Source organism: Ailuropoda melanoleuca, chromosome 2 (assembly GCF_002007445.2).
Source record: "Ailuropoda melanoleuca isolate Jingjing chromosome 2, ASM200744v2, whole genome shotgun sequence".
NCBI lineage: Eukaryota > Metazoa > Chordata > Mammalia > Carnivora > Ursidae > Ailuropoda > Ailuropoda melanoleuca.
Genome location: NC_048219.1, coordinates 11615464 through 11640967, shown reverse-complemented (window position 1 = coordinate 11640967; position 25504 = coordinate 11615464). Strand labels below are relative to the sequence as shown.

The window sequence follows — 25504 nt, the reverse complement described above, 5'->3', positions numbered from 1 at the left end:
CTTCCTTCCTTTTCATCCATAATCATCCTTGTGTTATTTGGGCCCCAGATACCTCAGATTTCCTAGCACAGAGGTCCCAGGGGAAATCACAGCAGGTGTATGGAGAAGGTCAGCAGACCAAGGAGCCCCCGTCACGGATGAAAGTCAATGACTCATGAGTTCATACCATGGAAAACAGTGAAAGCAAGATGTCAGTCCAGCACAAGGGACATGAGATTGTACAGACTTGTGTATCCCGTTTCCCCCTCGCCCTTTGCTCCATGCTTTGAGGGTAATGAGAGAGATGCCAGAAGAGCCCAAAACAAGTGTGTTTTTTCTTTCAGTTTAATCAGTATAACTTATTAATGTATCAGGCCAATTCATCCCAAAATATGATTTAGCTAGCTGAAAAATGAAATAATCAAAAAATGAAAATAACGAAATGGAATGAAAAATGAAATCAAAGGTAAGGCAGTGAAAACAAAGCCAGCCAAAACGGGGATTGGTGCACGAGCTGCAACCAAAAAGGGCTTGCTCGGTTTTTTAGAATTGGATCTTGAAACTCTGAGCCTCCTGGTGGCCAAAATTCATTCCATTCTCATTTTGGAGTCACTAAGATTGATCACAGACATCTGGTTTTCCTTAGATAGTAGTTGCTCAAAGAGAGTCCCTGGAAATAACATGCCCAGAATGTGCCAGAAAGGCTTAGCATGACCTCCGGCCTGGCTAGTCTCACCTCTTTCTATTTCTGGGCAATATCGGGAGTGTGGGGTTGGGGGCCACATGTATGGTCACAAATAAGTCTTTCCTCATCAGGTGTTGTCTGGGGGGCGTTCTCTTGCCCTGCCCAGCCCTCTTCCCAGTGAGGTTTGCAGGGAGGGTTTCAGAGCAGCAGCTCATCGCCCCCACCACCACCGGGGACGGTCCTTGACCCTCAGGCTCGCGTCCACTGCCTCTAAATGCGCAGAAGATGCTCTGTGCCCTGTGAATTCTCCAAGTACTGAAGCCAAGCCACGTTGTACATGGGAGGAAGAAGAGCCCTTTCCCCTGTGTGTCGCAATTGTCACCTGGCACCGCTGTGGGGTTCCCTGGGCCCCAGTGACTCTCCAGGGGTTCTCGTGACAGTGGCTCTGTCAGCCGCTGCCCGGGGCTCCTCTCCTGCTCGGGCTCACGGGAGCCAGGACCAGCCTCGCAGGTACAGGTGTTTTCTTCCTCTTCCTTCCTGGGGTCCTCACCCTCTAGGTGGCACAACTATGGGGTATTTTCCAACAATGAAAAATGTGAAAAACAAATGGGATGTCAGAAAGTATTATGGGATGGCAGGTGGCAGACAGGATCAGAGTCTCCGCACAGACCGGGGGAATCCCTCCCTGACCCGTGATTGGAACAGCGATGTCTGTGTGCACCCCCACTCTACCCATGCGGTGTGTTCGGGCGAAGTTGTTTCCCCGGGTCCTGCCCTTGACCGCTCTGATGCTCTTGACTTAACTAAGTGGCTCTTAGACCAAAGCAGCTCTCAGCCTTGAAATGTAGGACAGACCCACACTGAGAAGAGGAGCCTCTTAAGTTCTCTGCCTCTTCCTCCAGGCAGCCCAGGGCAGGGTCTCCGAGCACAGGCTCCTTCCAGCGTTCCTTCCAGGACCAGGTGAGAGGTGCCGGAGGGCCACGAGGTCCCCAGCGTGGGGTGGGGAAGTACAGTGAGGGCCACCACAACTCCAGATTTGCCTCAAGTCAGACGGAAAACGGGGTGCTAAAGACATGGTCGTGTCGATACAGATGTCGGGAGAGACAGCAGCCAGGAGCTGCGGGAAGAAGCGGCTGCCACCCCGGACTCCTAGGTGCCACCTGACCTCCTCTCTCCTGCCAGGCCTTCCCTGACCTCTGGCCACGTGTCACTATCCTCTAGGAGCAGCGGGGGACCGGGGCAACACTGGTTGCTGCTAAGAAGAGGGGGCGCTGAAGAACATCGAAAGGACAGGTGGGCTCAAAACAGATAAGGGGGTGCTTCCCGGGCTGGATTCTGACTGTGGGCGCTGGCTCCGTTCAAAGGGCTCGCCGGCAGCCGGGTAACTGCGGCCCGCTGGGCAATGCCCTTCGGAGGGACACTGGGGGCCTGAGTCTGCAGGAGTCGGACCGCGCCCGCCTGGCTGGAGGCGTGTGGATGCTGGCTTGTGGCCAGTGTGTAGCTGCAGGTGACAGTGCGCGCCCCGGGGGCTAACGGGGTGCGGTCGGAGGAGCCAGCAGTCTGGCAGGCAGGGGACCGGCTCCGAACAGGAGAGCCCGGGGCAGCACACGGCCGGGGACACGCCTGGTGCAGTGGGGGGAGCCGACGCGACCGCAGCCCCAGGACAAAGCGCCGACAGCCGCCTGGCAGTGAGGATGTGCGCCGCGGCCGCCGCCGCTCCAGACGCGAAGCTTCGACACCCCCTCCCCAAAGGGCGTCACCCTTCTCCGCCAAGTGACTGAGCGCGAGCTCCCTTTGCAGCCTGGAGGCGGAGAGCTGTCCCCCCGGGCTCCCCGGGACAGGAGGAGGCAGGGAGAAGCCGGGGCTCCGAGGTCCTGACCGCCCCCCACCCCCCGCAGCGTGTGAGGACCCAGGCGGCCTCACAGTCCTCCTCACGGGGTGCTGTGGGGACCGCGAGGCTGAGGCGGCCACGGCCGCGAGCCCCCCGCTGCAGCCAAGGCCGGAAGCCAGGGGTACCTGCGGCGGCCGCGCGCTCCCCCTCGCTCTGCCGCCCCCAGGGGCCCGCGGACGGAGTCCTCTCCGTGCTTCCGGTCGCCTGGAGGAGCCCACGGCCTTCTGGAGGAGGGCACAGACGGCAGGTAAGGGGGCGCGGCTCACGGCCGGGCTCGCGCCCGCCGCCTCGGTTTCCCCAGCAGGGTCTGAGGGTGGCTCGAAGGCCGAGGCCCGGGCTGCCGAGTGACCGAGCCCGCCCTTGCCTCGCGTCACCACAGCTCCGGTTACCGGAGCAGCAGACACCTGCCGGAGGACATCCGCGTGCCCGGCAAAGCGACGGGGCGGGACCGACGCGGAAGCCACCGGAATGAGAACTTGCTCCAAGGAGAAGGGTCGGCTGCGCGGGGAGGAGGCTCCACCCGGCCCGTCTTCCCCGCTGGCCCCCGCCGCCTGCGCCCCCGGGCGGATCCAGCTGTTCTCTGGAAGCGTGAGATGCGAGCACACCTCCGAGAGCAGAGGTGCCCGTGACAGTGGGGGAGACGGCTCAGCTTGGCTTCCACAGTGAGGATTCCAGAAGACTTGGGACTACACTGGGAATTCAGGCATCAGCAGCAATGGAAAGTGTCCGAAAAATGACAGGAGTGTGCGGGGATGCGGGCGTGAGGGGGTGGGAGCGGGGAGCGCTCTAGAACTCCTTGGAGGAGCGTCTTGCTCTCCCTCGGGTGCTTCTCGAGTTCTGTCCTAGAACCGGTATTTAGGACTTGAGCATACTCCCTTTCCTGTGGTTTAACTCCCATGCACACAGGGGACTCCCTGGTCCTGAGCTGTCCCCTCGCTTCAGGCCATGAGTCCAAAGGCCTGCTGCAGTCAGTGCCTTTCAGATGTCCCTTGGGCACCTCAAGTTCAAAATGCCCCGAACCAACCTTGTCACCTTCTGCCCTCCTGCATCTCCGCCTCGTGGTCCCAGCTCTGAATGGTGACGTACTCCACCCGTCACCCAAGGCATTCTTGCTTTCCTCTGCTGTCCCCAGCGCTGCCTCTGAAACCTCTCAAATCCATCTGCTCCCCTTCAAGGTACCCACTGCTCCAGTCCAGACCCTCACGTTTAACTGGAATATTGCAGTAGCACTCCTATGGCAGCACAGCCAAGCTCCACTCAGCACACATCCACATCGCCCGCAGCCCAACGTCCCAGCTCCACTCAGCGCACATCCACGTCACCCGCAGCCAGATGCCCCAGCTCCACTCAGCGCACACCCATATCGCCCACAGCCTGATGTCCCAGCTCCACTCAGTACACATCCACATCATCCGCAGCCTGATGTCCCAGCGCCACTCAGCGCCATCCATGTCGCCCGTAGCCTGATGTCCCAGCTCCGCTCAGAGGTGAGGTCCAGGAAGCTGCCCCAGCACCCTCCCATCTCAGCTCTCACCACTGCCCACCTCTCAGTTTACACCCCAACGGTCCTAAGCCACACTGGCGCCCACCCGCACCCTCGGCCATGCTGCCACACCACCACGCCTCTGCCTGGAAGCCCCTTCCCCTCAGCTCACGTGGCACCCTGTGTTTCATCTTGTTACTGCAGATAATCTGCTGGTGTGAACCCAAAGCTCACCCACGACCCTGCCCCTCAGAGATCACGGGCACCAGGAGAGGCAAACTGGCAAGGAGTGGACAGGCAGTGGCCCTGGGGTAAGCTGGTTCTCGGGAAGCAGAGGAAGGCGTGGAAGAGTGATCTCACTCTGTGGGAGTGCAGAGCCCTCCACTGACTCCCTCACGTGTAAATAGAAACTTCTGCTCTTCCCATCACATCCACCATCTGATAGGTACTTCCCAAGCCCACGAAATAACCAGGGCGTGAAAGCATCCCGATGTCATGGGCAGAGATGTCAGGACAGGGATTTTCCTTTAAAATCCTCTGGAAACCAAAGTCCGCGGTCAGTACTTTTAAACCCTCCTAAGGAGAAACTCTGAAAGCCAAAGTATGCAAATTAGCAAACCATCCTGGGTGAGCCCTTCCAACTGGTCTGTGCAGGAAGGCCAACACTTAGGAAGCACTGGGCAGGCCTGGGACAAGCTGGCTCAGGATAAAATTGTGCCACGCACCTGGAATGCAGGGCAGTGTTCAAAGCCCTCTCAGTAGGTACACACCAACTCCTCCCGCCTCCCCTCTGCTCAGCTATGGCATGGCCATCAGGAACAAAGATTCCACCAAGAGGAAAAGGGCCGGGGAGGCAAACACGCAGGCCCAGGTTTTTTGTAAGGCTTAACATTCAATTCAGCCAAGTCTAACTCGAGAAGGACTGACTCTTTGAGAAAAGGGAAATTCTTAAACCCCATTTCCTTTGTGGAAGTGGTATCCCGTGGGAAGAGGTACACTGTGGCTGCCCGTTCTCCCCAGTCTCAACCCCCTGTATCTCTCACCCACATTGTTGCAAAGAAGGAAATCCACATCAAGGACTTTAATATTAGCTCAGCCTTGCTCCAAGCATTGCCAATCCGGGCCATCCCACACCCTTTCATGTTCAGGGATTCTTGGTTTCTGTATTTGCTACAAGGAGAATTCATAAAGGAATTTTAGCAGGAAACATGGTCCACAAAGTGCTTTGGGGTCCTTGCACCTGAGTTACCCGCCCTCCTGTGGCAGGGGGTACAGTACGATGGTTGGGAACACCTCAGGCACCACAGACAGAAAGAGCTGGTGAAAGTCTGCCCCTGCTATTTTCAGACATGCCACCCAAGCGCGTTACTTAGCTTTCCCAAGCCTCAGTTTTCTCCTCTGGGAAATCGGGACATTAGTACCTTCCTCCCAGGGCTGCCGTAAGGAGTGAGGGGATGTGTACAAGGTGCTTAGCACAGAGCCTGCCAAAGAGCAAATGTTCCATCAATACTGGCTACCTTTGCTATTATTAATAGTTAGCAATGACATCACTGAAGCTCCTCCCCTGTGCTGAGGTCACGGCGGTCTGCGTTAGCCCACCGATTCCCAATTACGCCTCTCTCCAGTCTCAAAGTTCTTCTGTATGGATACGCCCCAACTGAAAGCTGCCGTGCATGAGACCTGCTGATGTGCCAACGGACCGTGCGTACCTGTGGGCAGCGTAGAGGCACACTGAGGTCTGGAATCACTGCTCATGAGCAGAGATTTACCTCTAATCTCCTACGTTATCAGTCTGGCTCGAACACTGATAAAGCCTTCCCGTGACGGCAAATATAAGGACAGCCTGAGGACCACATGGGGGACTTTTATAAGAGAAAAACAAATTACACTTAAGAAAAGTGCCTTCAAACCATAAGAGACGCTTCACTCGAGGAAACAAACTGAGGGCTGCTGGAGGGGAGGTGGGTGGGGGGCTGGGGTAACTGGGTGACGGGCATGAAGGAGGGCACTTGATGGAATGAGCACTGGGTGTTATATGCAACTGATAAATCACTAAATTCCACCCCTGAAACTAATAATACACTAAATTTAAGTTAAAAATTAAAAATAAAAAAATAAAAATTAAAAAAATTAAAAATTTTTAAAAATTAAAAAAAAAAGTGCCTTCAAATCTGGACCTTAGCATTTGTAATTCACTTCCAAATAACCTGGATTATACCAAGATAGCTTCCCTGGGTCTACACCAAGCTTAAAAACTGGGTAAGTTTCTAGCATATATCTCACGATCTCAAGAGATTTAAATATACATTTATCTCTTTTGCTGTGGCAGGGGTGAGGGGGGTCTCCTATGACGTTTTCCCTCCTGCATGAGTTCTCCGGTGGGCACTGAAGTGCGAGCTATTGTTGAAGTCTTTCCCACACTCCGTGCACTTGTAGGGTTTCTCCCCAGTGTGGATTCTCTGGTGAATAATCAGACTAGAACTCTGGTTAAAACATTTCCCACATTCTCTGCACTTATAAGGCTTCTCGCCCGTGTGAATCCGCTGGTGAGTAATGAGGTTGGAACGATCACGAAAGAACTTTCCACACTCGAGGCATTTGTAGGGCTTCTCTCCTGTGTGCACCCTCTGGTGTGTGATGAGCTTGGAGCGCTCACTGAAGCACTTCCCACAGTCCACACACTTGTACGGCTTCTCCCCCGTGTGGGTTCGCTGGTGGTTAGCCAGCGTGGAGCTCTTACTGAAGCTTTTCCCACATTCGGCACATTCATATGGTTTCTCTCCCGTATGGATTCTTTGGTGACTAATGAGGGCAGAGCTCTTAGAGAAGGTTCTTCCACAGTCAGAACACTGGTAAAGCTTTTCCCCTGAGTTGGTGCTGTGTGGGCCAGAGTTCAAGTTCTTACTGGCACTCTGAGGTTGTTCAAGAGATGTCTCTTGTGCAGAGTTCCTGCAGTGAGCACTGAAGGGTGGGCTTTGGCCAAAGTTTTCCCCAGGCTCACCACAATGGTCAGGATTGCCTCCCAAGTGGATTCTCTGATGTTTCAGGAGGTTTGAGCTCTGGTTGAAACTTTTCCAACATTCCCCACATTTATAGGGCTTCTCCCCTGTGTGGATTCTCTGGTGGGTGACAAGATTGGAGTGATCACTAAAGCCTTTCCCACATTCAAGGCATTTGTAGGGCTTCTCTCCAGTGTGGATTCTCTGATGGGTATTGAGGTTGGAGCGGTCACTAAAGCTCTTCCCACATTCAAGGCATTTGTAGGGTTTCTCACCTGTGTGGATCCGCTGGTGGGCGATGAAGTGGGAGCTCCGACTGAAACTTTTCACACATGTATCACACTTGTAGGGTTTCTCTGCCAAGTACAGGCCCTGATGGTCGATAAGTTTTTCTAAGTCCTCTTCAGAAGAACATTCTTCCCACTGCTCCTGGGGGTGGTTTCCCCACTGCCCTTCGCCTTCGCCTTCGTTGTCACTGTCTTGCCCCCAGTCAGGAGGGTGGCAAACATCCTCTCTAGTACATTTTGATAAGGCTCCAGGCAAATCCTCAAAAATGTCCTGCTCCGAAATCTGGTCTTCATCCTTATGCCTCATCTCAAACCCTAAAACAGACAGAAATGCAGTTTTTCTTCATTCATTAGTTAACATCTATTTATAGACCTTGTATCTTGTGAATTTAACTAACGTGAATTTATATCACATATTTTCTGTTCACATCTTGTAATGTGACTAACATGAAACTGATCAAGTTTGGGTGCATATGTAAATTTCTGACCTGCAAAACAGAGAGCGGAGCCTGGAACATGACCCCACCTTTGGAGTCATGAGGCCCAGGCCACCCAGCCAGCTAGTCAGTCTCTGCTCAACTCCCCCATCCCTCTACTCAATACTGAACACCTCCTTCTTCTAGCACATTACAAATAGCCCACGCCATGAGAAATTGAATAAACTTTGAATAAAATTATAATTTCCCAGATAAAAACCAGTAAAATCAAGACCTGACTGCTTATCTCATTTGGGGATTACACAAAGCTAGAGACTGAATCATCTGAGCAAATCACAAATGCTTTTTCTATTAATTTCTATTCTCTCTTATAGTTCAGAGACAAACGATAATGAGCTGGCCCCCTTGCTCTCCCTGCATGCTTCTGGATTTTGTGGGCATCGAATTACTCCCGGCTTACCGGTATCCGGGGTATTAGGACGTGGGGCTGGAGATTTGATGGCATCTTCATCTGCCATCTCATCCCAGGCCTGCTGGTCATCAGCCTCGGTACTGCTCTGCCCGGACCTATGGAGACCTGCTGCCTCCCTGAGGGTTACCATGGCTCTGACCGCAGTCCGCGCCCTCATCAGGGAGTCCAGCTCCTCATAGAAGGGGCACGTCCCTGGTGGGTGGCTGCTCTTGGCTTTCCGGTAGCTTCGAAGGAGGTTTTTGAATCTGTAGCGACACTGCTCCAGGGTCCGCAGGAAGCCCTGTGCACACAGCCGCTCCGCAATGGCCCGGTACACCTGGCTGTTCTGGTGACAGGTGCGAAGCTTTTCAGAGAATGGGGACTCGCTGAGAATGGTCAGGAAGGCCTTGGTCTCCTCGTAGCCCCAGTGCACACCTGCTGTCAGGAGGGAAGAGTTCAGAACCGTGAGGCATAATAAGACTTGCCTGGGTCATCAGGGTTCAGGGTTCCTGCCCCACCAAATGCCTAGAACACAGGCACCTCAGAAGTCTTCCAGGCACCCGGGGCACCAGCCAAGACTATTCCCTTGCTTCTCAGAGGTATGCCACAGCCTCCCACCCTGCCCCCTTCTAAGAGTTTCCATTAACTCTTGAGTCTTACCTGAAGAGGACTTCGGTGGCCACATTATACCATGTGACCCACTCCTCTGGCTTCACTGTGGGGAAAGGCCTTAAGCTAGGATCCAAGAGTCTTTCTCTATATCCATTCCATATACATCCTCTAGTTACTTTATGAACTTTCCTCTTAACAAACATGGGAACTGAGAATCCCTAGACATAAATGGACTTCAAATAATCTTGCAATAGCATCCAGCTGAGGATGCCCTTTCCTTTTGTGGAGGAATGAAAAGGACGTGGTCTGTTCTGAGGTCCTCTGTAGATAAACGATGCAGCCCAGGGGGACAGCATGGTGGAGGGAAAAACACAGAAAACTGGAGACGGGAGCTCTGGGCTCTGACCCTGACTCTGCCCCTACCTCACTGTGTAGCTTTAGATAAGACGGTTTATCTCTTGGGCTTCCGTATTTCCGCTTTTACAATGATTGGGTGTTTCCCAAATGTCACGTGTTCAACGCTATACCATCAGGATTTCTGTTACATGGTAAATATCTCACTCAGTATCTTTCTTTACCTAAATTTACTGTCTGTGAAGTCACAGGCTGATGTGCTCATCACACATTAAAATTAAAAGTCCATTCGTGTAACAGGATAACCTTCCCCATCCTTAGTGACACACTCACAAATATAGCTGACCCTTGAACAGCACAGGTTTGAACTGCACAGATCCACTAATACACAGATTTGGTTTGACATATACAGTATATAGAGTACACACTGTAAATGTATTTTCTCTTCCTTGTGATTTGAATAACACTTTTTCTCTAGCTTACTTCATTGTAAGAATACAGTATATAATACATATATAAAACATGTGCTATTGACGGTACCAGTAGGCTTGTGGTCCACGGTATGCGCTATCAGTAGTTAAATTTAGGGGGAGTCAAACGTTACATGTGTATTTTCGACTGAGCAGAGGATCGGTATCCTAACCCCTGCATTGTTCAAGGTCCACTGATACTGAATTAGCTCTTCAGGGTTCCTTAAGGTTTGAAAGGTTGTTTCTATAGCTGAGAAAACTCATTCTAGGAAACTGAACATAGGAGGAAAGAGTAGGAGTTTGAGGATAACCCAAGGAACTTAACAGCTTACTCCAGTGGCGTCAGTCCAGACCTGCCATCCAGTCTACGCCCTGAACTCGGGGAGCAAAGGTTTGGCTGGCGGGAGAGTTGGCATCTGGACCTGCTACGGCCCCTTGTTCTTACCGATACGACTCTGGAACAGAGCTGGGCCCCCTGGAAGCCTGGGCCCCTGGACGGAATCATCGGTGGCCAGGTCATCACCATTACAGTCTTCTGCCGTCTCCTCAGGCTCCCAGCCCCCTTCCTCCTGCTCATCCATTTCCACATCGCTGTCCACCAGCCTGGGGAGCGTCACAGCCTCTCCTGGGCCACCTGTGACTCTGACGGCCGTCCGCGCCCTCACCAGGGCCTCCAGCTCCTCATAGAAGGGGCACGTCCCTGGTGGGTGGCTGCTCTTGGCTTTCCGGTAATTCCGGAGGAGGTTTTTGACCCTGTAGCGACACTGCTCCAGAGTCCGCAGGAAGCCCCGAGCCCTCAGCCGCTCTGCAATGGCCCGGTACACCTGGCGGTTCTGGTGACAAGTCCGGAGCTTTTCAGAGAAAGGAGACTCACTCAAAATGGCCAGAAAAGTCTTGGTTTCCTCGTAGCCCCAGTGCACACCCGACACCTTCATGTCCTCCATGTCCCACTGGTACGGTTCCTCCCAGGGCTTTGAGTCTCTCCAGGCCAATGCCTGAGCTGGTCTTGTTTGCTCACTGCCTGGGTTGTAATCTGCAGTGTTCCTTTTTCCGGAATTTATAAAGCTTGGACGCCAAAATTCTGATCCCTGCTCTCGCTGGCTGTTGATACTTGGTTTTGAAACTGGAACACCTAAATAAAAGAAAGACGAGAAATGATTAAGTAGAAATGATACACTGAGCAGAGCGTTTGTCCAAAATGCCCCTGTAGGAGATCATTTCCCTGCATGAGGCTAATGAGAAATTCCCATGCCAATTCCCCACGTTAACAGACCGGTTTGCTTTGTTCACTTGCTTTCTTTGTTGTAGTTATGAAACATATCACACAAAAAGTAAGTGTTACTGGTCCACAGATGGGCACGTGACCTAAACTGGCCCAACCAGAATGAATTTAATGGTTGAAGGAAAGGTTTCCCTCTCTCTCACTCACGTGCCCTGTGTATGTGTTTGTGTGTGCGCACGCGTGCGTGTGTGTGTTTGTGTGTGTCTCTTGCTAGAAAACTTGTGAGCCCAACTGACATCGGCATCTATCTTTTGATTATGACACATGACAACTCAAGTACGAAACAGACACTGAGGACGGCACGGCAGAGAGGAAGAAGCGAGGTCCGCCAGGACGCTGCTGAGCCACTCCGTACTGTGGTTGGAGCATGCCCTCCGCTCAACTTCCAAAAACGTGAGAAAATACATTTCCTTATTTTTTAAAACACTTAGCAGCTATGTGTAAAGGACTGCTGTCCCAGCAGCTCCCAGCCCTCACGAAACAGGAAGCCTTTAATTAAAAGAAAGATCTGAAGACGACTAGGTCAGAAAGAGCTGGGCGCTTAAAGAAACTTTACGTGGTTCGGCATTTCCCAAAGTTTGCTGTGAACACTTTTCCTAGATATCACGGTGTATGTAAAAAAGGAGTTCAACTGTCAAGAAAGGTGCCACCAAGATTCCCGTGTCTCCCCTCAGCTCCCCTTAGGAGGCACACCTAGCACTGTCTTCCATTTTATCCCCCTCTCACGTCTGACCCCTCGCACTGACCCCAGGCTCCACAGGGAAATGGTTCGTTTTTGTTTGGCTCCCTGAGATGCGTCTACAGAGCCAGGCGCTGGCCACCGGGCTTCAAGAGCTTTGAGCCCCGTGACGTTTACTTCTCACTGTGGTTTAGTTCATCAGTCTCATGGGCTCAGCTCCCTGGAGTCTGCCCCTGAGAGATGGACCCTGTCTGCTGCTGAAAGGACTGGATTTCTGAGACAGCCTAGGACAGTCGCATGTACCGAGGAAATGAGCCCCAAGAGGGCAGGCTCTTGGAAGCCAGCCGCCAGCCGCTGTGCAGGCAGACCCCACGCCCCACACTCCGTCCCTGCCACCAGAGCTGGTCACAAAGAGCATGCCCTCTTCCTGCGTCTCAAGTGCCAGACTTCCCAGAGCCACGAGTCTTAAGGGGGTGACAAACATTCTTTGGGAACTGAGTGTACCAGAAACCAGAAGACAAGGTCTTCTTGAGAGGGCGCTGTTTCCTTACCTAGGGGCACACCGTTCCCACACCCGTCTCCTGGGGGGTCCTTGCAGAACTCCTTCTCGGCGTGTTTGCCAGGGCCCAGGGCTTCCTGTGGGATGTACGAGACAAGGACTGCAATCGAAAACACCCTGGGAATGCTAGCTGGCCCAAGCAGGCCCGAGGAGAGCCCACAGACACAGGCAGACCCTGTGTGAGGCCAGCATCGTAAAGAGCAGCATGACTGAGGAGAGGTCCCGCAGATCGGGGCCCGGGGGCACAGGCTGACGCCCTGTGATATATGCCCTTCTGCTGGGGGCAGACCACGGAGAGAGGAGAAGCGTGCGGGGGCAAGGGCCCAGGAGAAGTCAGGACAGGAAGGAAAGGACAAACAGCGGCTTACCTGGGACTCAGCTGTCACCTCCCAATCTCCAACGCTCCCCATCTTTGGAAGAGTAGGGACTCGGGGAGTGAGGACAGCTAAGGAGAAGAAAAAGTCTCTGACACCCAAGCTCTGGTTCCCAAAAAACCATCCCCTCCCAGACCCAGCTTTCCAAAGGCCACGCTTGCATCAGGCTGAGACTGCCCCTCTAGCCAGGGCAGATGTCCCCTTTTACTTCCATTCTGGAGTGTCTGGCTCCGAAGCCGCCCCGAGAGAGGGGCCATGTGTAAGATGCCAGCTCAAACCCCTAGGATCACCTGGCCCCAACCCAACCTGAACGTGCGGCACGATTCAGCTCAGTGGGGTGTGCCCACATCGCTGGGAACTTCCTCTTCCTGCACGATGCTCACCTGCCTTCCTTCTCAGCGTGGCCATCAGACACTAGTCCACCCCTTGCCTTGAATTCCTCACGTCCCTCACCCCATGCACCCTTCCTTACCCCCTCTACACCTTCCCTCTCTTCCCTCCTGTCCCCCGATTCTTGGCGCTCACCACTCTCCTTCAAGGGCTGCGGCGCCATCTTGGCGTCCAGATGCTTGGGAAGGGCAGGGCAGGACTTCTTCACCCACTGCTTCTGGCACTGTGCCTCAGGCCAGTGATTCGTGGGCTGCAGCTGACAAGGCGGAGATTCCTGCATTGCCTTTAAGGACCGGGTCTCTTCTGCACACAAGCCCAGTTCCTACACATAGACAGTCAAAATTCCCAATCGTCAGTTCAGTAAGACCAATTCTGCTAGGGCACGGAATGCTCTTCAAGCACAGCTGTGGTCCAGAGGGTCACAGGCTCTTTTTTAGATCCAAAGATGACTCACAGTATGACAACAAAGCCATGAGACTGATGTTAGCAAACAGACCAGCATTGATAACACCAAATGACTACTGTTTTGTTCGACACGGGGAGACTGCACAAGTGTCTCAATGAGGCTGCTACTGTTCCCAACATTTCTGAATCGTAAACAAAGAAATCATATAACATGATTTTATGACATGAAAATATAACCTCTAAACATCAAAAATAGGTGGTTTCACTTTTAAGGTATCAAGAAAACATAGAAGTTAACCAGGTATCCGTCAAAAGATAAAAACAGATATAACAATAAGTCTAAATATAACTGCTCTAAATATTCCTGCTGCAAGGCAAAGAAAATTCAAAAATAAATATAAAAGAAAGGAGAGGCAAACAACTACAGATGGAATTTTAAAATGGAATGAAAGTATGCGCTGTTTGAGAAAGGCCCATCTACTCTTAAAACAGAAGGAGAAGCAGAGACGAGGCACTGTAACTCAAAAGGAAAAACGAAGCGGCAATTTCGATTTCAATGCAGAAGTTCAGACACAAAAGCACTCAGACACAGACCACATATATAAAATAAGAGGGAATAATCGATGAATAAACAGCACCCAACTCAGCATTATCAATCACCAAGCTCATTTCTGTTCTGTCCGTTGGTTCTAAATTCAGAGATGGAGGTGGAGATGTTATTTCCTGGCCCTAAAACCTCAACAACGTAACAATCTCACTGCCTTACAGAACTTTAAAAAATGTGTTTCAATGTTTTCTGTAGGTATTTTTAATACCCAGGTGGTTCAAAAATGGAAACTTTGAAGATCTAGTCAGTGAAAAGAGCCCATGCCTAGCCCTGTGCCCATCCCATCTGCCCAGTGTCCTCCTTCTCCCCACCCCTCCCCACCGGAAACCACTGTTGGCCATCCTTTCGGTTTCTTATATACAAGTATCTACGAATACAGACTCTTATTTCTTCTGCATTTTTATATAAAACGTAGCAATTGTATACATCGCTCTGAATCTTATTTTTTGATTCAAAAAATAAGACATCCACCTTCATCGACTTATTGAATTTGTGAAACTGTAACTCCAAAAATCTTTTGGCTGATCTGAAAACTCCAATGTTCTCTCAAAGACAGGGATGTTTATCCTTAAAATATATAGGAATGGGCCATGAGCATAAAAAGCCATTCCAAATGAAGCCATCCACCAATGTCCTGTGTGGTTTATAGGGAGAAAACACCTGCTTACAACCTCCTTCCACGGTTAAGGAAAAAACAAACCAACGTCTCTGTTAAAGCTATAATCGTACAATCTCCAGAGGAATTGTGCAACTGGACTCCGTAACCACCCTCACTCCTAGCCCGAGCTCCTCCAACTACGGCCACGCCTAAGCAACATTCTGATTCCACGGATGGCAGTTGTAGGCACAGAAAGGAGGAGATTCAAGTGAGAAGAAGGAACAAAATCCGTAGAATACTGGTTGGGCAGGGATGAAGAAAGAATCCATCAGACATGCCTGTGCACGCCAAAGCCTGCACGCGGATGTTTATAGCGGTTTTAGTCCTAACTGCCAACCTGGAAGCACCCAAGACGAGCTTCAGGAGGTGAAGAAACTGCAGTACGTCCAGACGATGGACTATCACTCGGCGCCAAAAAGAAATGAGCTATTAGGCCATGAAGACAATGGAGGAATGTCAAATGCACACTACTAAGTGACAGAGCCAATCTGCAAAGGCCGCATACATCCTGTATGCTTCCGCCGATGTGACACTTTGGAAAAGGCAAAACCCTGAAGCCAGTGAAAAGATCAGTGGCTGCTAGGGGTTTGGGGAAGAGAAGGATAAATACGCACAGCACAGAGGATTTTTAGGGCAGTGAAACCACCTTGTATGTGATAGTATAATGGTGGACACATGCTGTTATACATTTGTTAAAACCCACAGAATGCTCAACCCCAAAAGTGATGTCCAACGTAAACTAGAGACTTTGGGTGGTAACGATGCATTCGTGTAAGGGCACCAATCCCGACAGGTGCGCCACTCTCGTGGGGAACGACGGGCATGTGGGCTGGGGGGCTGCAGATGAGAACCCTCTGCACTTTCTGCTCAGTTTGGCTCTGAACCTACGACTGCTCTAAAAAATAAAGTCTATTTTTATTTTTTTAAATGTCTACGCACCTGATGGGGAGAGGGGTTCTGGAAGAGGTGACGACAGAATCAACAAGCCAAAACCCACCCAACGGCAGAGCTGAACGGTCTCTTCAAGGAAAGTATCTTGGAGGACATTGAGCCCAGCAGCGCCGCCTTTTCCAGACGGTTCTCTCTGAGGAGCCTAGTTAGCTGGGAAGTCTTGGAAAAATTTCACTTGCAGAAAACGTAACTGAGTCAGGCAGCCTGCAGTGTAATCACAAGCTGTAACATCTGTGGGGGCAGGGAGCCCCTCTGCTACTTACCCATTCGTTCTGACATTTGTCAGCACTCAGGAGCAGGGAGAAAGTTAAAAAATAAAAATAAAAGTCACAGGAAAATAATACATCATAGAGAATGTTCCATTACCTTACTTCCCCCCCTCCCCAATTTTAGAAGCAGTTCAACCTCGGCTCAGCTCACAGGGGTATAATTTGAGAACTTTTGGTCTAGTCCAACCCTCTGATTTTACAGATAAAGACTCACAAAGACCCTGATTTAAATCGACTCTCATCTCTGGGTCTCAAGTTCATCTCTCAGCTCTGAAGTCCTAAGACTTCCATTTGTTTTTCCACTGCCACTTAAGACGAATGGCTGGTTTCTTGACAAGAAATCATCTACGAGGGTGGACTGGTATATTCAAATAAAGTCCACTTTGTCACACTTAGTTCTGTAACTTCAAATAGGACGCTTTCTGTGTCTTCAATCAGGAATCCAAAAAGCCAACCCACAGACCACAAACCTTTCTTCCCCTGATCTCACATCTGTCCAGGGCTTTACCTTTTACAGAAAACCCCTGCCATTTGCAAGGGATGTTCTCAAACCTATCATTTCCCCCAACAAAATGTAATGAACTGTAACATCACGAAGGTGACTGATCCTGTAAGAAGAGGACGCAGCAGGGTAATGTTGAGATGAAGGTTCTAGGCGGCTGGCTCAGCCTGGAGCCAGCTCAAGGACTCTGCTCTACACATGCCAGATTCAAAAGCAGGATTCAAAAAAAAAAAGGGGTGCCACAGAAAAATCATCATGGCATCATGGGCCTTCGGTCTCCTGCAAATTGGTGAAACTGCAACTGTTAAATCCACGATGCTTTCACTTTCCTTAATCTCGTCTCTACCGCTTCGTTACATAAATCCAGGCAAGCTACTTACCTCTGAGTCTCTGCTCACACAGCCGAAAAAGGGTGGCAGAACAGCAACCTACCTTCCGGGGCTGCTGTGTGGACGAGATGAGCAACACATACGGAAAGCTGAGAACGGCGTCTGACACACCGTGAGCGCTCAGGAGATGTCAGTTACGAACCCATCTGAGCCTCGTGCCTCCGAGGTATTTTAATTCCCACGGTTTGCAGATGAGACATGTGTCGTGTCGTAGAAAGAACACTGAACTTGGAACCTGAGGACCTAGGTTTAGGCTCTGGCTCGTCCTGACTGAGCTCTGCAAGCCACTTGAGTCTGGGGGCCTTAGTGAGGATGATAATGCTACCTGTGTCCACCCAGATTTCTGCTATCAGCACCCAAAGGTCTCGTCACACGTGAAACATAACACAAGTCACCCACACCACGAGTACGGTCCCGGGAGGCAATCTGGGCAGTGGTTCCGAACGCAGGCTTCAGCGTCAGGCTGCCTGCGTACACATCCTGGCTCTACTGTCTGGGGCTGTGTGTCCTCAAGCCACCCACCTATCCTGGCCTGTGCCTCAGTTTCCTCATCGGTAAAATCAGGGTAACAGGACCGATCTCATCAAACTGCTGACAGAATGAGATGAGATAGCACATGGAAAGCACTGAGGACGGTGTCGGGTACACAGTAGTGCTCAATACAGGTCAGCTGGTCAATAACAACAACAATCATGATTATTACCACCGCGGTTTTCGCAATTATTAAGCTAGTCACAGCCCCGCCGCCTCGCCTGACCCGCTCCTTGGAGAAGAGACTGTTTGCCTCACCCTCTGGCCCGCAGCCCGGACCTCTCGGTGCCAATCCTCCACCAAGGCCACCGCCTCCTCGCCGCTCTCAGGGTGGCGCGCCTGCACCCAGGCCTGCACCTCCCCGGGTAAGATAGTCAGGAACTGCTCCAGCACCAGCAGCTCCAGGATCTGCTCTTTGAGGCGGATCTCTGGCCGCAGCCAGTGGCAGCAGAGCGCCCAGAGCTGGCTGAAGGCTTCGTGGGGTCCCGCCGCATCCCTGTACCGGAACTGCCTGAAGCGCTGGCGGGAGGCCTCAGGCCCAGGGACGCGGTCGTGGTCCTCCTCCCGGAGTTTGGATTCTGATCGCCACGAATCCCCCTCCAGTTTCACAATCAGGAGTTCTTCAGGCTCCGGTGGGGGAGAGGCCTGGGTCTGGGATTCTAGGGCCACGGCCATGGTCGGTCCTGGATACCTCGTTTCAGCCGGGCTGTCCTCGTTCAACGTCTTCCTGCATCTAAGGAGTGTCCTTCAAGGGCCTCCCAGGAGAGGCAATGCTCCCCAAGCCTCTGCAGGCAGAAGAGACAAGGGACAGTGTAAGAGGACCCCTGTACCTTCCACTGCCTTTGCCTGGGGCAGCGGAGCTAAGAGAGGAAGAAGCATAAGCGGCAGACAAACCACAACCCGGCCCCCAAACCAGCGGCCAGCACGCCTCGGAGGACAGCACGGTACGAAGTCCTCTGGGACGCGCCAGAACACTGCATTCTGGCATCGAGGCCTTCACCATCCAGCATGGCTGCCTTCCTCCACGCATGCCCAAAGGCTGACCTTTCCTCAAGGTGGGTTCCAAATGTCACCCCCTCCGTAAGGCCTTTTTTCCCCAGACCTTTGGCTTTCTGCTAAGGGTGCTCTCCTTGCAAAATCCCTCTCACTCCACACTCCCTCTTGGTCAACCCATCCATTTGGCGTTTTTCACCATCTCAAAACTGATGACTCCCAAAACTCCCACCAGGACCCACCTCTAGACCTCCAGACCCCAACTCCAACCATCTACAGGACATTTCTACTTGACTGTCTACCAGGTACCACAAACGCAGTGGGCCACAAACTGAATTCAACATTTTCTCCTGCAAACTTGTCCTTCTAGAGCTCTCCACCCAGCCAAGGTATCTTCTTCTTTTTAAGATTTTATTTATTTATTTATTTGAGAGAGAGAGAACACACAAGCAGGGGGGGAGGGCAGAGAGAGGAGAAGCAGGCTCCCCACTGAGCAGGAAGCCCGACATGGGGCTCAATCCCAGGACCTGGAGACCATGACCTGAGCCGAAGGCAGACGCTTCACTGACTGAGCCACCCCGGCCCCCAATGCAGCACCTTCTATCAAGTTACCCACACCAGAAATCTGCTCATCATCTCTCTCCAACAACCCCCACATCCAATTCATCACCAAACTGTGCCCTCCTGGCCTTCGAAGCACCTACACCCCCAATGCCACCGCTTCAAGCCAGTGAGTAGCCAAGCTTTTCACGGCACCAGCCTCTTAGCTCACATCCCTGCCTGCTCTCCCCTCACCCCGATCTGGGGTTCTTCACACAACCACCAGACTAGCTCCAAGTCTGACCAGGTCACTTCCTGCTGAACACCATCAGGTGACCTCCTACATTCCTCAGGACCAAGTGTGAACCTTGCCCACGTCCCCACCTCATCTCTTTGCCACACTCCCGCCAGTCAGGGCATTCCAGCCGCACAGCTTGCTGCCCTCTGAACCCTCCCGCAGGCTGCAGACAGTCTCCTTCAGAAAGTGTCCTCCCTTTCTTCACCTAGCTAGGTCTTGGCTTCAATGGCACTTTTTCCCAGAGGCCCTCCCTGTGCCCTGAAACAAGATTCAGTCGTTCCTGTGCCACCAGCTTCCACGCCACCTACATTTTCTCTGCCATAAGCCTGATCACGCCGTACTGTAGTTCTCTTACCCACGAGCTCATAAGCTTACTAGTCCAGGGCTCAGTACACGCGGGAAGTGCTCAATAAACAGTGAGACAATGGTTAGCTCACGATGGTGACGTGTCATGCAGCAAGCGTATAATTAATCCCCTTCCGCACACACTAGATTTTTTTTAAAATGACCTCCTTGCTCATGCCAGAAGGAATTCTTTTTTCCTCTTTATTTCCACCTACGTCACACAGGCCACATTCTATGTAGTATTACATATGTGCGTATGTGTGGCCCCAGAGAGATTACAGCCTGAGGACAAGGAATACAGTTTGCCCCTTCGCTCCCCCACGCCCACAGCAAGCACGGTGCACGCACAGGAGGCTCTCAGTAAATGCTGGTGGAGTGGACATCTGGGGTTGCTTCTTTTACACAACGAAAACTCTGACAACACTCATGCTGGCTTCTCTGGACAAATGAGCTCTTTGTGTCGCTCCCAACAAATCCAGATGACATAAAAAACACCCACTCAAAGGAGGCTATCAGCTACCCCCAAGTGGGAATGACGCAGCTGAGCTGAGAATGGAGGAGGGGGGTATTTGGATTTTAGGCCCTCTGACTGGACTGTCCGGAAACAAGGCAAGGGTGGTGGAAAATAAAGCCTTCCTGCAGATCTCCACGTACACAAGGAGGTGAGGAACACAACTCACGAGCACCTGGCAACTTCCTGTTTGTTCTCTGGCTACCAGGTCATGCCCTTGCCCTGCCCTGCCCCCACCCCTGCTCTCCCAGAATCGCCTCCCCCATGCCCGTGGTCCCAAAGTAGCTGGCACATGGCTCTAATACAGGTGTTCTCCTACACCATCGTAGCTCCCTGTTCTGACCTCTGACAGCCCCACCGGATTGTATTATTAGGGCCAGGACTCCATCTCACCCACTTCTGTCTCCACAGTGCCTGATAAATAGCAGGGGCATGGGCAGTTTTGTTGCCTTTATTAAAATGGTAAATCTGGTACATTGAAAGCCTAATGGGCTATGGAAGGTCCATCATTTATATTAAGCTAAAGAATTAACTTTTCATGAAATTTCTTTTTTTAACCACGGCCTTACTCATGCGCCAGTCTAAAACCATCTGTGTCGCTCTCTCACACAAGGACTCCTTCACCACCAGTCATTTACAGAGTCCTGCTATGTACCCTCACGGTGCTGGTAGCTGGAGAGCCACCAGAAACTGGGACAGACAGTCTCCACCTTCAAGAAAGTTACAGTCTCATGAGAGAGACAGTCGATAAGCAAGCAAAGAAGTCTGTGCTCCTGCACAGAGAGAACAACATTATAACAAAATAGGCAATTATTTTGTGTTATACGCAACTAATGCATCATCGAACTTTACATCAGAAACCAGGGATGTATTGTATGGTGACTAACATAATATAATAAAAAAAATTTAAAAAAAAAGAAAAAAGAAACTAAAAAAAAAATAGGCAATTAGTTGTTCTGCCAGGCCCAAAGCCTGGAATAGTAGGTATTTTCTTCTGGGAAGACTTGAAAGTCCCAAAGGTTAGTTTCAAATACAAATCTGAAAGCTTTTTCTGCTACTCTCTTAGACAGATAATGAATAGTGGCCTATCCACAGAGGGAGGTCAATACAGTCAGCAAATAGCAGGGGGACTTTACACAGAGCTGAAGGAAAAAAAATAGACAAGAGCATTCGACAGTCCTAAGAGGACCAGGAGTATCTGGGCCACGCTAAGACCAGCAGTCTCAAAGAGTGCCCATCTCCTGAGTGCCCATGAGGTGCTGGCCCTGCTGCTAAGTGTTCCACCTTCATAATCTCACTGAATCCTCCAGGCGAGCAAGTGAGGGGTCACTGGTGTGGGGCCGCACTACACTGATCTGTAATTTATACATACAAAACTGCATGCAAACACCAGAAAGAGAAAGGAAGCACATAATTTAAATGATGCACCCAGTTCCATTCACTAGGTGTCTGTTCCAGAATGAGCATGACTTTCCTGGTCCCCAGGTTGGTCTGAGTTCCCTCAAACCTTTCTTTCTAGGGTGCGAGCAAAGTATGTTGCATACAGCAGGATCCCTAAACACAGGCCAACTCTTTCATCTGACATTCAAACAAGAAAACCCAGCTGTGCTGGTTAGCTTATTGAAAGACAGTGTGTTGGTTTCTAAATGGCTCCTTGCCAAAGGATTTTCAAGGTGACTGTGATTTTTGGCTAAATGTGATTTCCACCTTCTGTGCTAACTTTAGAATATAATTATCCTGTAACGTATGAGTCCATAGCCTCAATTTACATATTGGGAACTGAGCTTCTATGAAGAAGCCTCACTTAAGGTCACACAACTAGAAAGAACCCGAGGTGGGACTCAGCCAAGATTCACTCTTTCCACTCATTTTTCTCAACTGCACCACACAGCTTCCTCTAGGTTTGCCAATCATCCAAACTCCTGAGAAGATGGTAGGAGAGTGGAAACAACATTAAGGGTGGAGGGAGCAAATTAGGGTTTCAGTTCCACTCCTGCCATTATCAGCTGTGTGATCTTGGACAGGCCATGTGGTCTCTGCAGCTTACAGCTTGACCCTACTCCGTGCTTGTACCAGATTCCCCAATTAGTATGATGGGAGCAAATAAAAGGGGCAGGAAGGCTAGAATCAGTGGCTACACATTTAAATGGCTACAGGGGCCAGGCAATGTAAATGGGTACAGGAGTGGAGCGGGGGCTGTGGCTAACGATGGAGCACTAGAGAGAACACTGGCCCAGTTCCCAGGCCTTCTATTTTTTCCAAGAGAAGCTAACTCTGGATTTTTAAATATTGGCAACCAACTTAAAATTGTGTCAAATGCCAGGACTACATAGAGGATGATGATAGGCTTCTTTCAGCATGGGCTGTCGTCACTTTACCATCTTTCAGCTAAATGATCTCAAAGGTCTCTTCCAATATCCCGGAAGACCTAGAAAGGGTACAGATTCCTCCTAAGCAATGAGGGATTGGTGTTGACTGGGTCAGGGTCCCTTTACAAACACAGGGAAGCTAAGGGGCATCCTGGCTCCTGGGGTATTGAGTGTGGATGTGGACGTAAGGAGCCCACCCACTGAACAGTGGGTTGGTAAGAATCCTGCCCCAATCCCGTGGCAAAGGCCAAGACTAGTCTGTGACCTCCAAAGAAGAAATGAGGAGTCCCCAGAGGCTGCCAAGCTTACTGGGCTGATGGTCCGGGCCACTGCTTAAAGTCACTGGACCTCACATTTAAGGGCTTAAACCAGGGAGAGCAAATGGGCTTCACATAAAGCACCAAGTTCAGTCAACTGCACTAAGGACTCTGAAACCCGTGTCAACATGTGTTGTCACCAATTAGCTACAAACACCGGACACAGGACGGAGAAGTGGCAGCACACATTCTATGTATTTGCCACCCCTGCTTAAACTCCCATAGGCAATGAATTCAGCACCCAGCAAAGACAGCCCTGACAGGCAGGAGAAGACTAAAAGCTCATGCCCCTAGAAACCCACCAGAAGTAGCAGTCTTCAAGACCGGTATAGCAAAGCTCACCCTAGACTGACATTACTCACACATGCATCAAGTAGTCAAGTGTTTACTGATTTACTTGATTTAAATCAAGTATTTACGACCCTGGGCTGCGCAATAAGGAAATGGAGGTGACTCGGAAACTGTCCCTGTCCTGGAGATGCTTACGGTCAAGTGGAAGAGAGAGTAAAAAAAAAAAAGTGTCACAGATAATTATGATCAAATGTGGTAAATGCAGTAAAAGAGGTCTGTGGAACTGGCGTGGGGGGGGGCGTGTAACTTAATCTGCTTATAAGGGAACTGAACAAAGTAACATTCGAGTTGGTTCTTGGAAGAATGGTTCTCTTGGCAGACAATGGGGCGAGAAAGTGTGCTCTAAACTGAGAGAACAGCATACATAATGGTGGAAAACCAAACAGCCTCTCCAAGAGACGGGGAAAACCAAACAGTCCTGGAACACGGGGTGCACAATATTAGGCTGCAGAGGGAGTTCATGAAGGTCTTGACCATCAGGCTAAGGTGTTTGGACTTAATTCTACCGGCCATGGGAGCCAAGAAGTTTTTAAGCAGAGGGCACAATCAGATTTGTGGGTTAAATAGATGACACTAGCTACCATGTGTCTGTCCAGGCTGGGAAGGTGAAGAGGTGGGAGGACTCAGCAAAAACCCTGACCAGAAAGGGGCAGATTCAGGACACATGAAGGAAACAGAGGGACCTGAAGATCCTGGATGTGGAAGAATGCAAGAGGAATCAGAGGGTGCCTGGCTAAAGTGGACGACGGTGCCATTCACTTCCATCAGGCAGAAGGAAAGGGGGTGCTGGTTTGGGGCCGAACACAATAACCAGTCCCACCTACTGGGTTCCAGAGGTCACAACTATTAGAGGAAGTGTAAAGGGGTATCAAATCAGCTATGTTTGCCGAGGCGGCAGGTAGAGGCTGGAACACTATTTTTAAGGTCGGGCTTCAAGCTCAGGCCCTTTTCACTTCTTGCCAGGAACTGAGAACCCTCTATCCTTCTCTCCGTGGTCTCCAGACCCTTCTAGGACTCTCCCACCTCCAGAACCTCTCTCGGTCTCCTCACCTACACACCTTTCTACGACCCTCCTCACTCCCAGGGCCTTCTACCTCCCCGCTCATCCCCGACCCCTCTATGACCCTTCCCCATCTCCGGACGCTTCATCCTCTGGCCACCCCTCACCCCCACCCCCACCGAAGAGCTTCTTTCTCCCCTCTCACCTTCCCTGGTCCCCTGGGACACCACCACCTCCTAAGCCTCCATCCCAGAGCCTGAGTCTCAGCTGCCCCCGCCCCGCCACCCGGACTCACTCACCGAGACACCCACTTCACAACAGGGCGGAAGTGCTCCGGAGTTCGCGCAGAGAATGCTGGGACGCGGAGTCCGAACCGCGCCACCCCGGGAATGGAGCGTCTGAGACTACAACTCCCAGAAGGAACCGCGCGAGGGCCAGTGGGCGGCCCCCTCCGTTTGCTGCCTGTCAGATGTCGTCAGCCAATAGATGTCTTACCTTCTCCCGGTCTCGGGCACCGGAACAAATCGAAACAGGGTCTATTCGTGGGGGCCTGTCGCGACCCCGGTCCTTTCCACAGACTCCGAGATCATGGCACCGCCCAGAGGGCGGGCACTCAAGTCGAAGGGGCGGGGCCTGCTGCCGGAAAGAGTGGGGAGCGGTGGGCCCGGGAGAGGTAGCGCAGAAACTGGGAGAAATAAATAGAGAGGGTGACTGGTGGACCGGAGAGAGTTGGGCAATTGTAGGTTCAATTTCCAGCTCACAGTTAAGCCACGTGATTTTGGATCGATGGTGAACCTCGCGTTCTTCACCTGTAAAGTGAGGATAATAATAGCATCCGTTCGCCGGGTTTCTGTGAGGCTTCAGTGAGATGATACACCTAAGACCGTTAAATCAGGGCCTGGGTCCTAATAATCCACAGCGATTGTTAGCCATTATTATGTAAATCAGTACAGAGCTTGGCACTTCGTGGGTGTTGGAAAAATGTTAATCATTATTTGAATAATAATAATCAGAATAATTTCAATATAAATGCAGTTGCTTTGTACCATTATGAATACTTCGTGATACGAGCAATTGAATATGGGGTTGAGCATGTGGGTTTTGCAGTCAGGCATGGATCCAAATCCCAGCCCAGCTACTTCTCTAGCTGTGTGGCCTCGAATGTCTTACTGCATCTCTTTTGTGTTAGGTTTTCGCGTCTGTAAAATGCAGGTGATATAACAGAACCTACATCGCAGGGTGTTGTGAAGATGAAATGCAGTAATGCACGTAAAGCATGGTATCTGGAATCAAGCTGCTTGTGTCTGAATCATCTTTCGAGTGCAGGATGTAGGCTTTGCCACTCACTAGTTGTAAACCCTCAAGCAAATCACCTAACTTCTTTCTTTTCCTTATCTGTAAAATGGGAATTATCATAATGGCATAGGGTTTGTGAAAGGAATAAATGGGGAAAAATTTGTAAAGGACTTGGCACATGCTGGGCAGAAGGAGTTTAATAATCATTAGCTATCATTATTTTTACTAATGGGTATGAGA

General features: G+C 51.0%; 1 protein-coding gene across 4 annotated transcripts; it reads right to left on the bottom strand.

The window, feature by feature from the left end:
• Nucleotides 1-6208: 6208 nt before the first annotated feature.
• On the bottom strand, nt 6209-24371 carry ZSCAN20 (zinc finger and SCAN domain containing 20). 4 transcript variants are annotated; one of them, XM_034648802.1, is made up of 8 exons: nt 24268-24371; nt 17503-18029; nt 13068-13254; nt 12537-12613; nt 12161-12245; nt 10094-10780; nt 8222-8650; nt 6209-7639 (listed from the first exon to the last, which is right to left on the bottom strand). In XM_034648802.1, exons 2-8 carry the CDS (start codon nt 17917-17919, stop codon nt 6384-6386), a joined length of 3138 nt encoding a protein of 1045 aa, XP_034504693.1. In that variant the 5' UTR covers nt 17920-18029; nt 24268-24371; the 3' UTR covers nt 6209-6383. The 4 variants fall into 4 exon arrangements, with proteins under 4 accessions (XP_034504693.1, XP_034504708.1, XP_002921917.1 ...); XM_034648817.1 differs by having other exon boundaries at nt 8222-8647; XM_002921871.4 differs by lacking the exon at nt 24268-24371 and adding an exon at nt 24174-24256.
• Nucleotides 24372-25504: the final 1133 nt, after the last annotated feature.

What these genes read in the sequence shown, in the direction of transcription:
- ZSCAN20 (XM_034648802.1), bottom strand. Translation starts at nt 17,919, where the DNA reads ATGGCCGTGGCCCTAGAATCCCAGACCCAGGCCTCTCCCCCACCGGAG. An exon ending in AGGTGACAGCTGAGTCCCAG is followed by an intron (nt 12,246 to 12,536) that starts GTAAGCCGCTGT and finishes TACATCCCACAG; the next exon opens with GAAGCCCTGGGCCCTGGCAA. An exon ending in TCTGTTCCAGAGTCGTATCG is followed by an intron (nt 8,651 to 10,093) that starts GTAAGAACAAGG and finishes CCCTCCTGACAG; the next exon opens with CAGGTGTGCACTGGGGCTAC.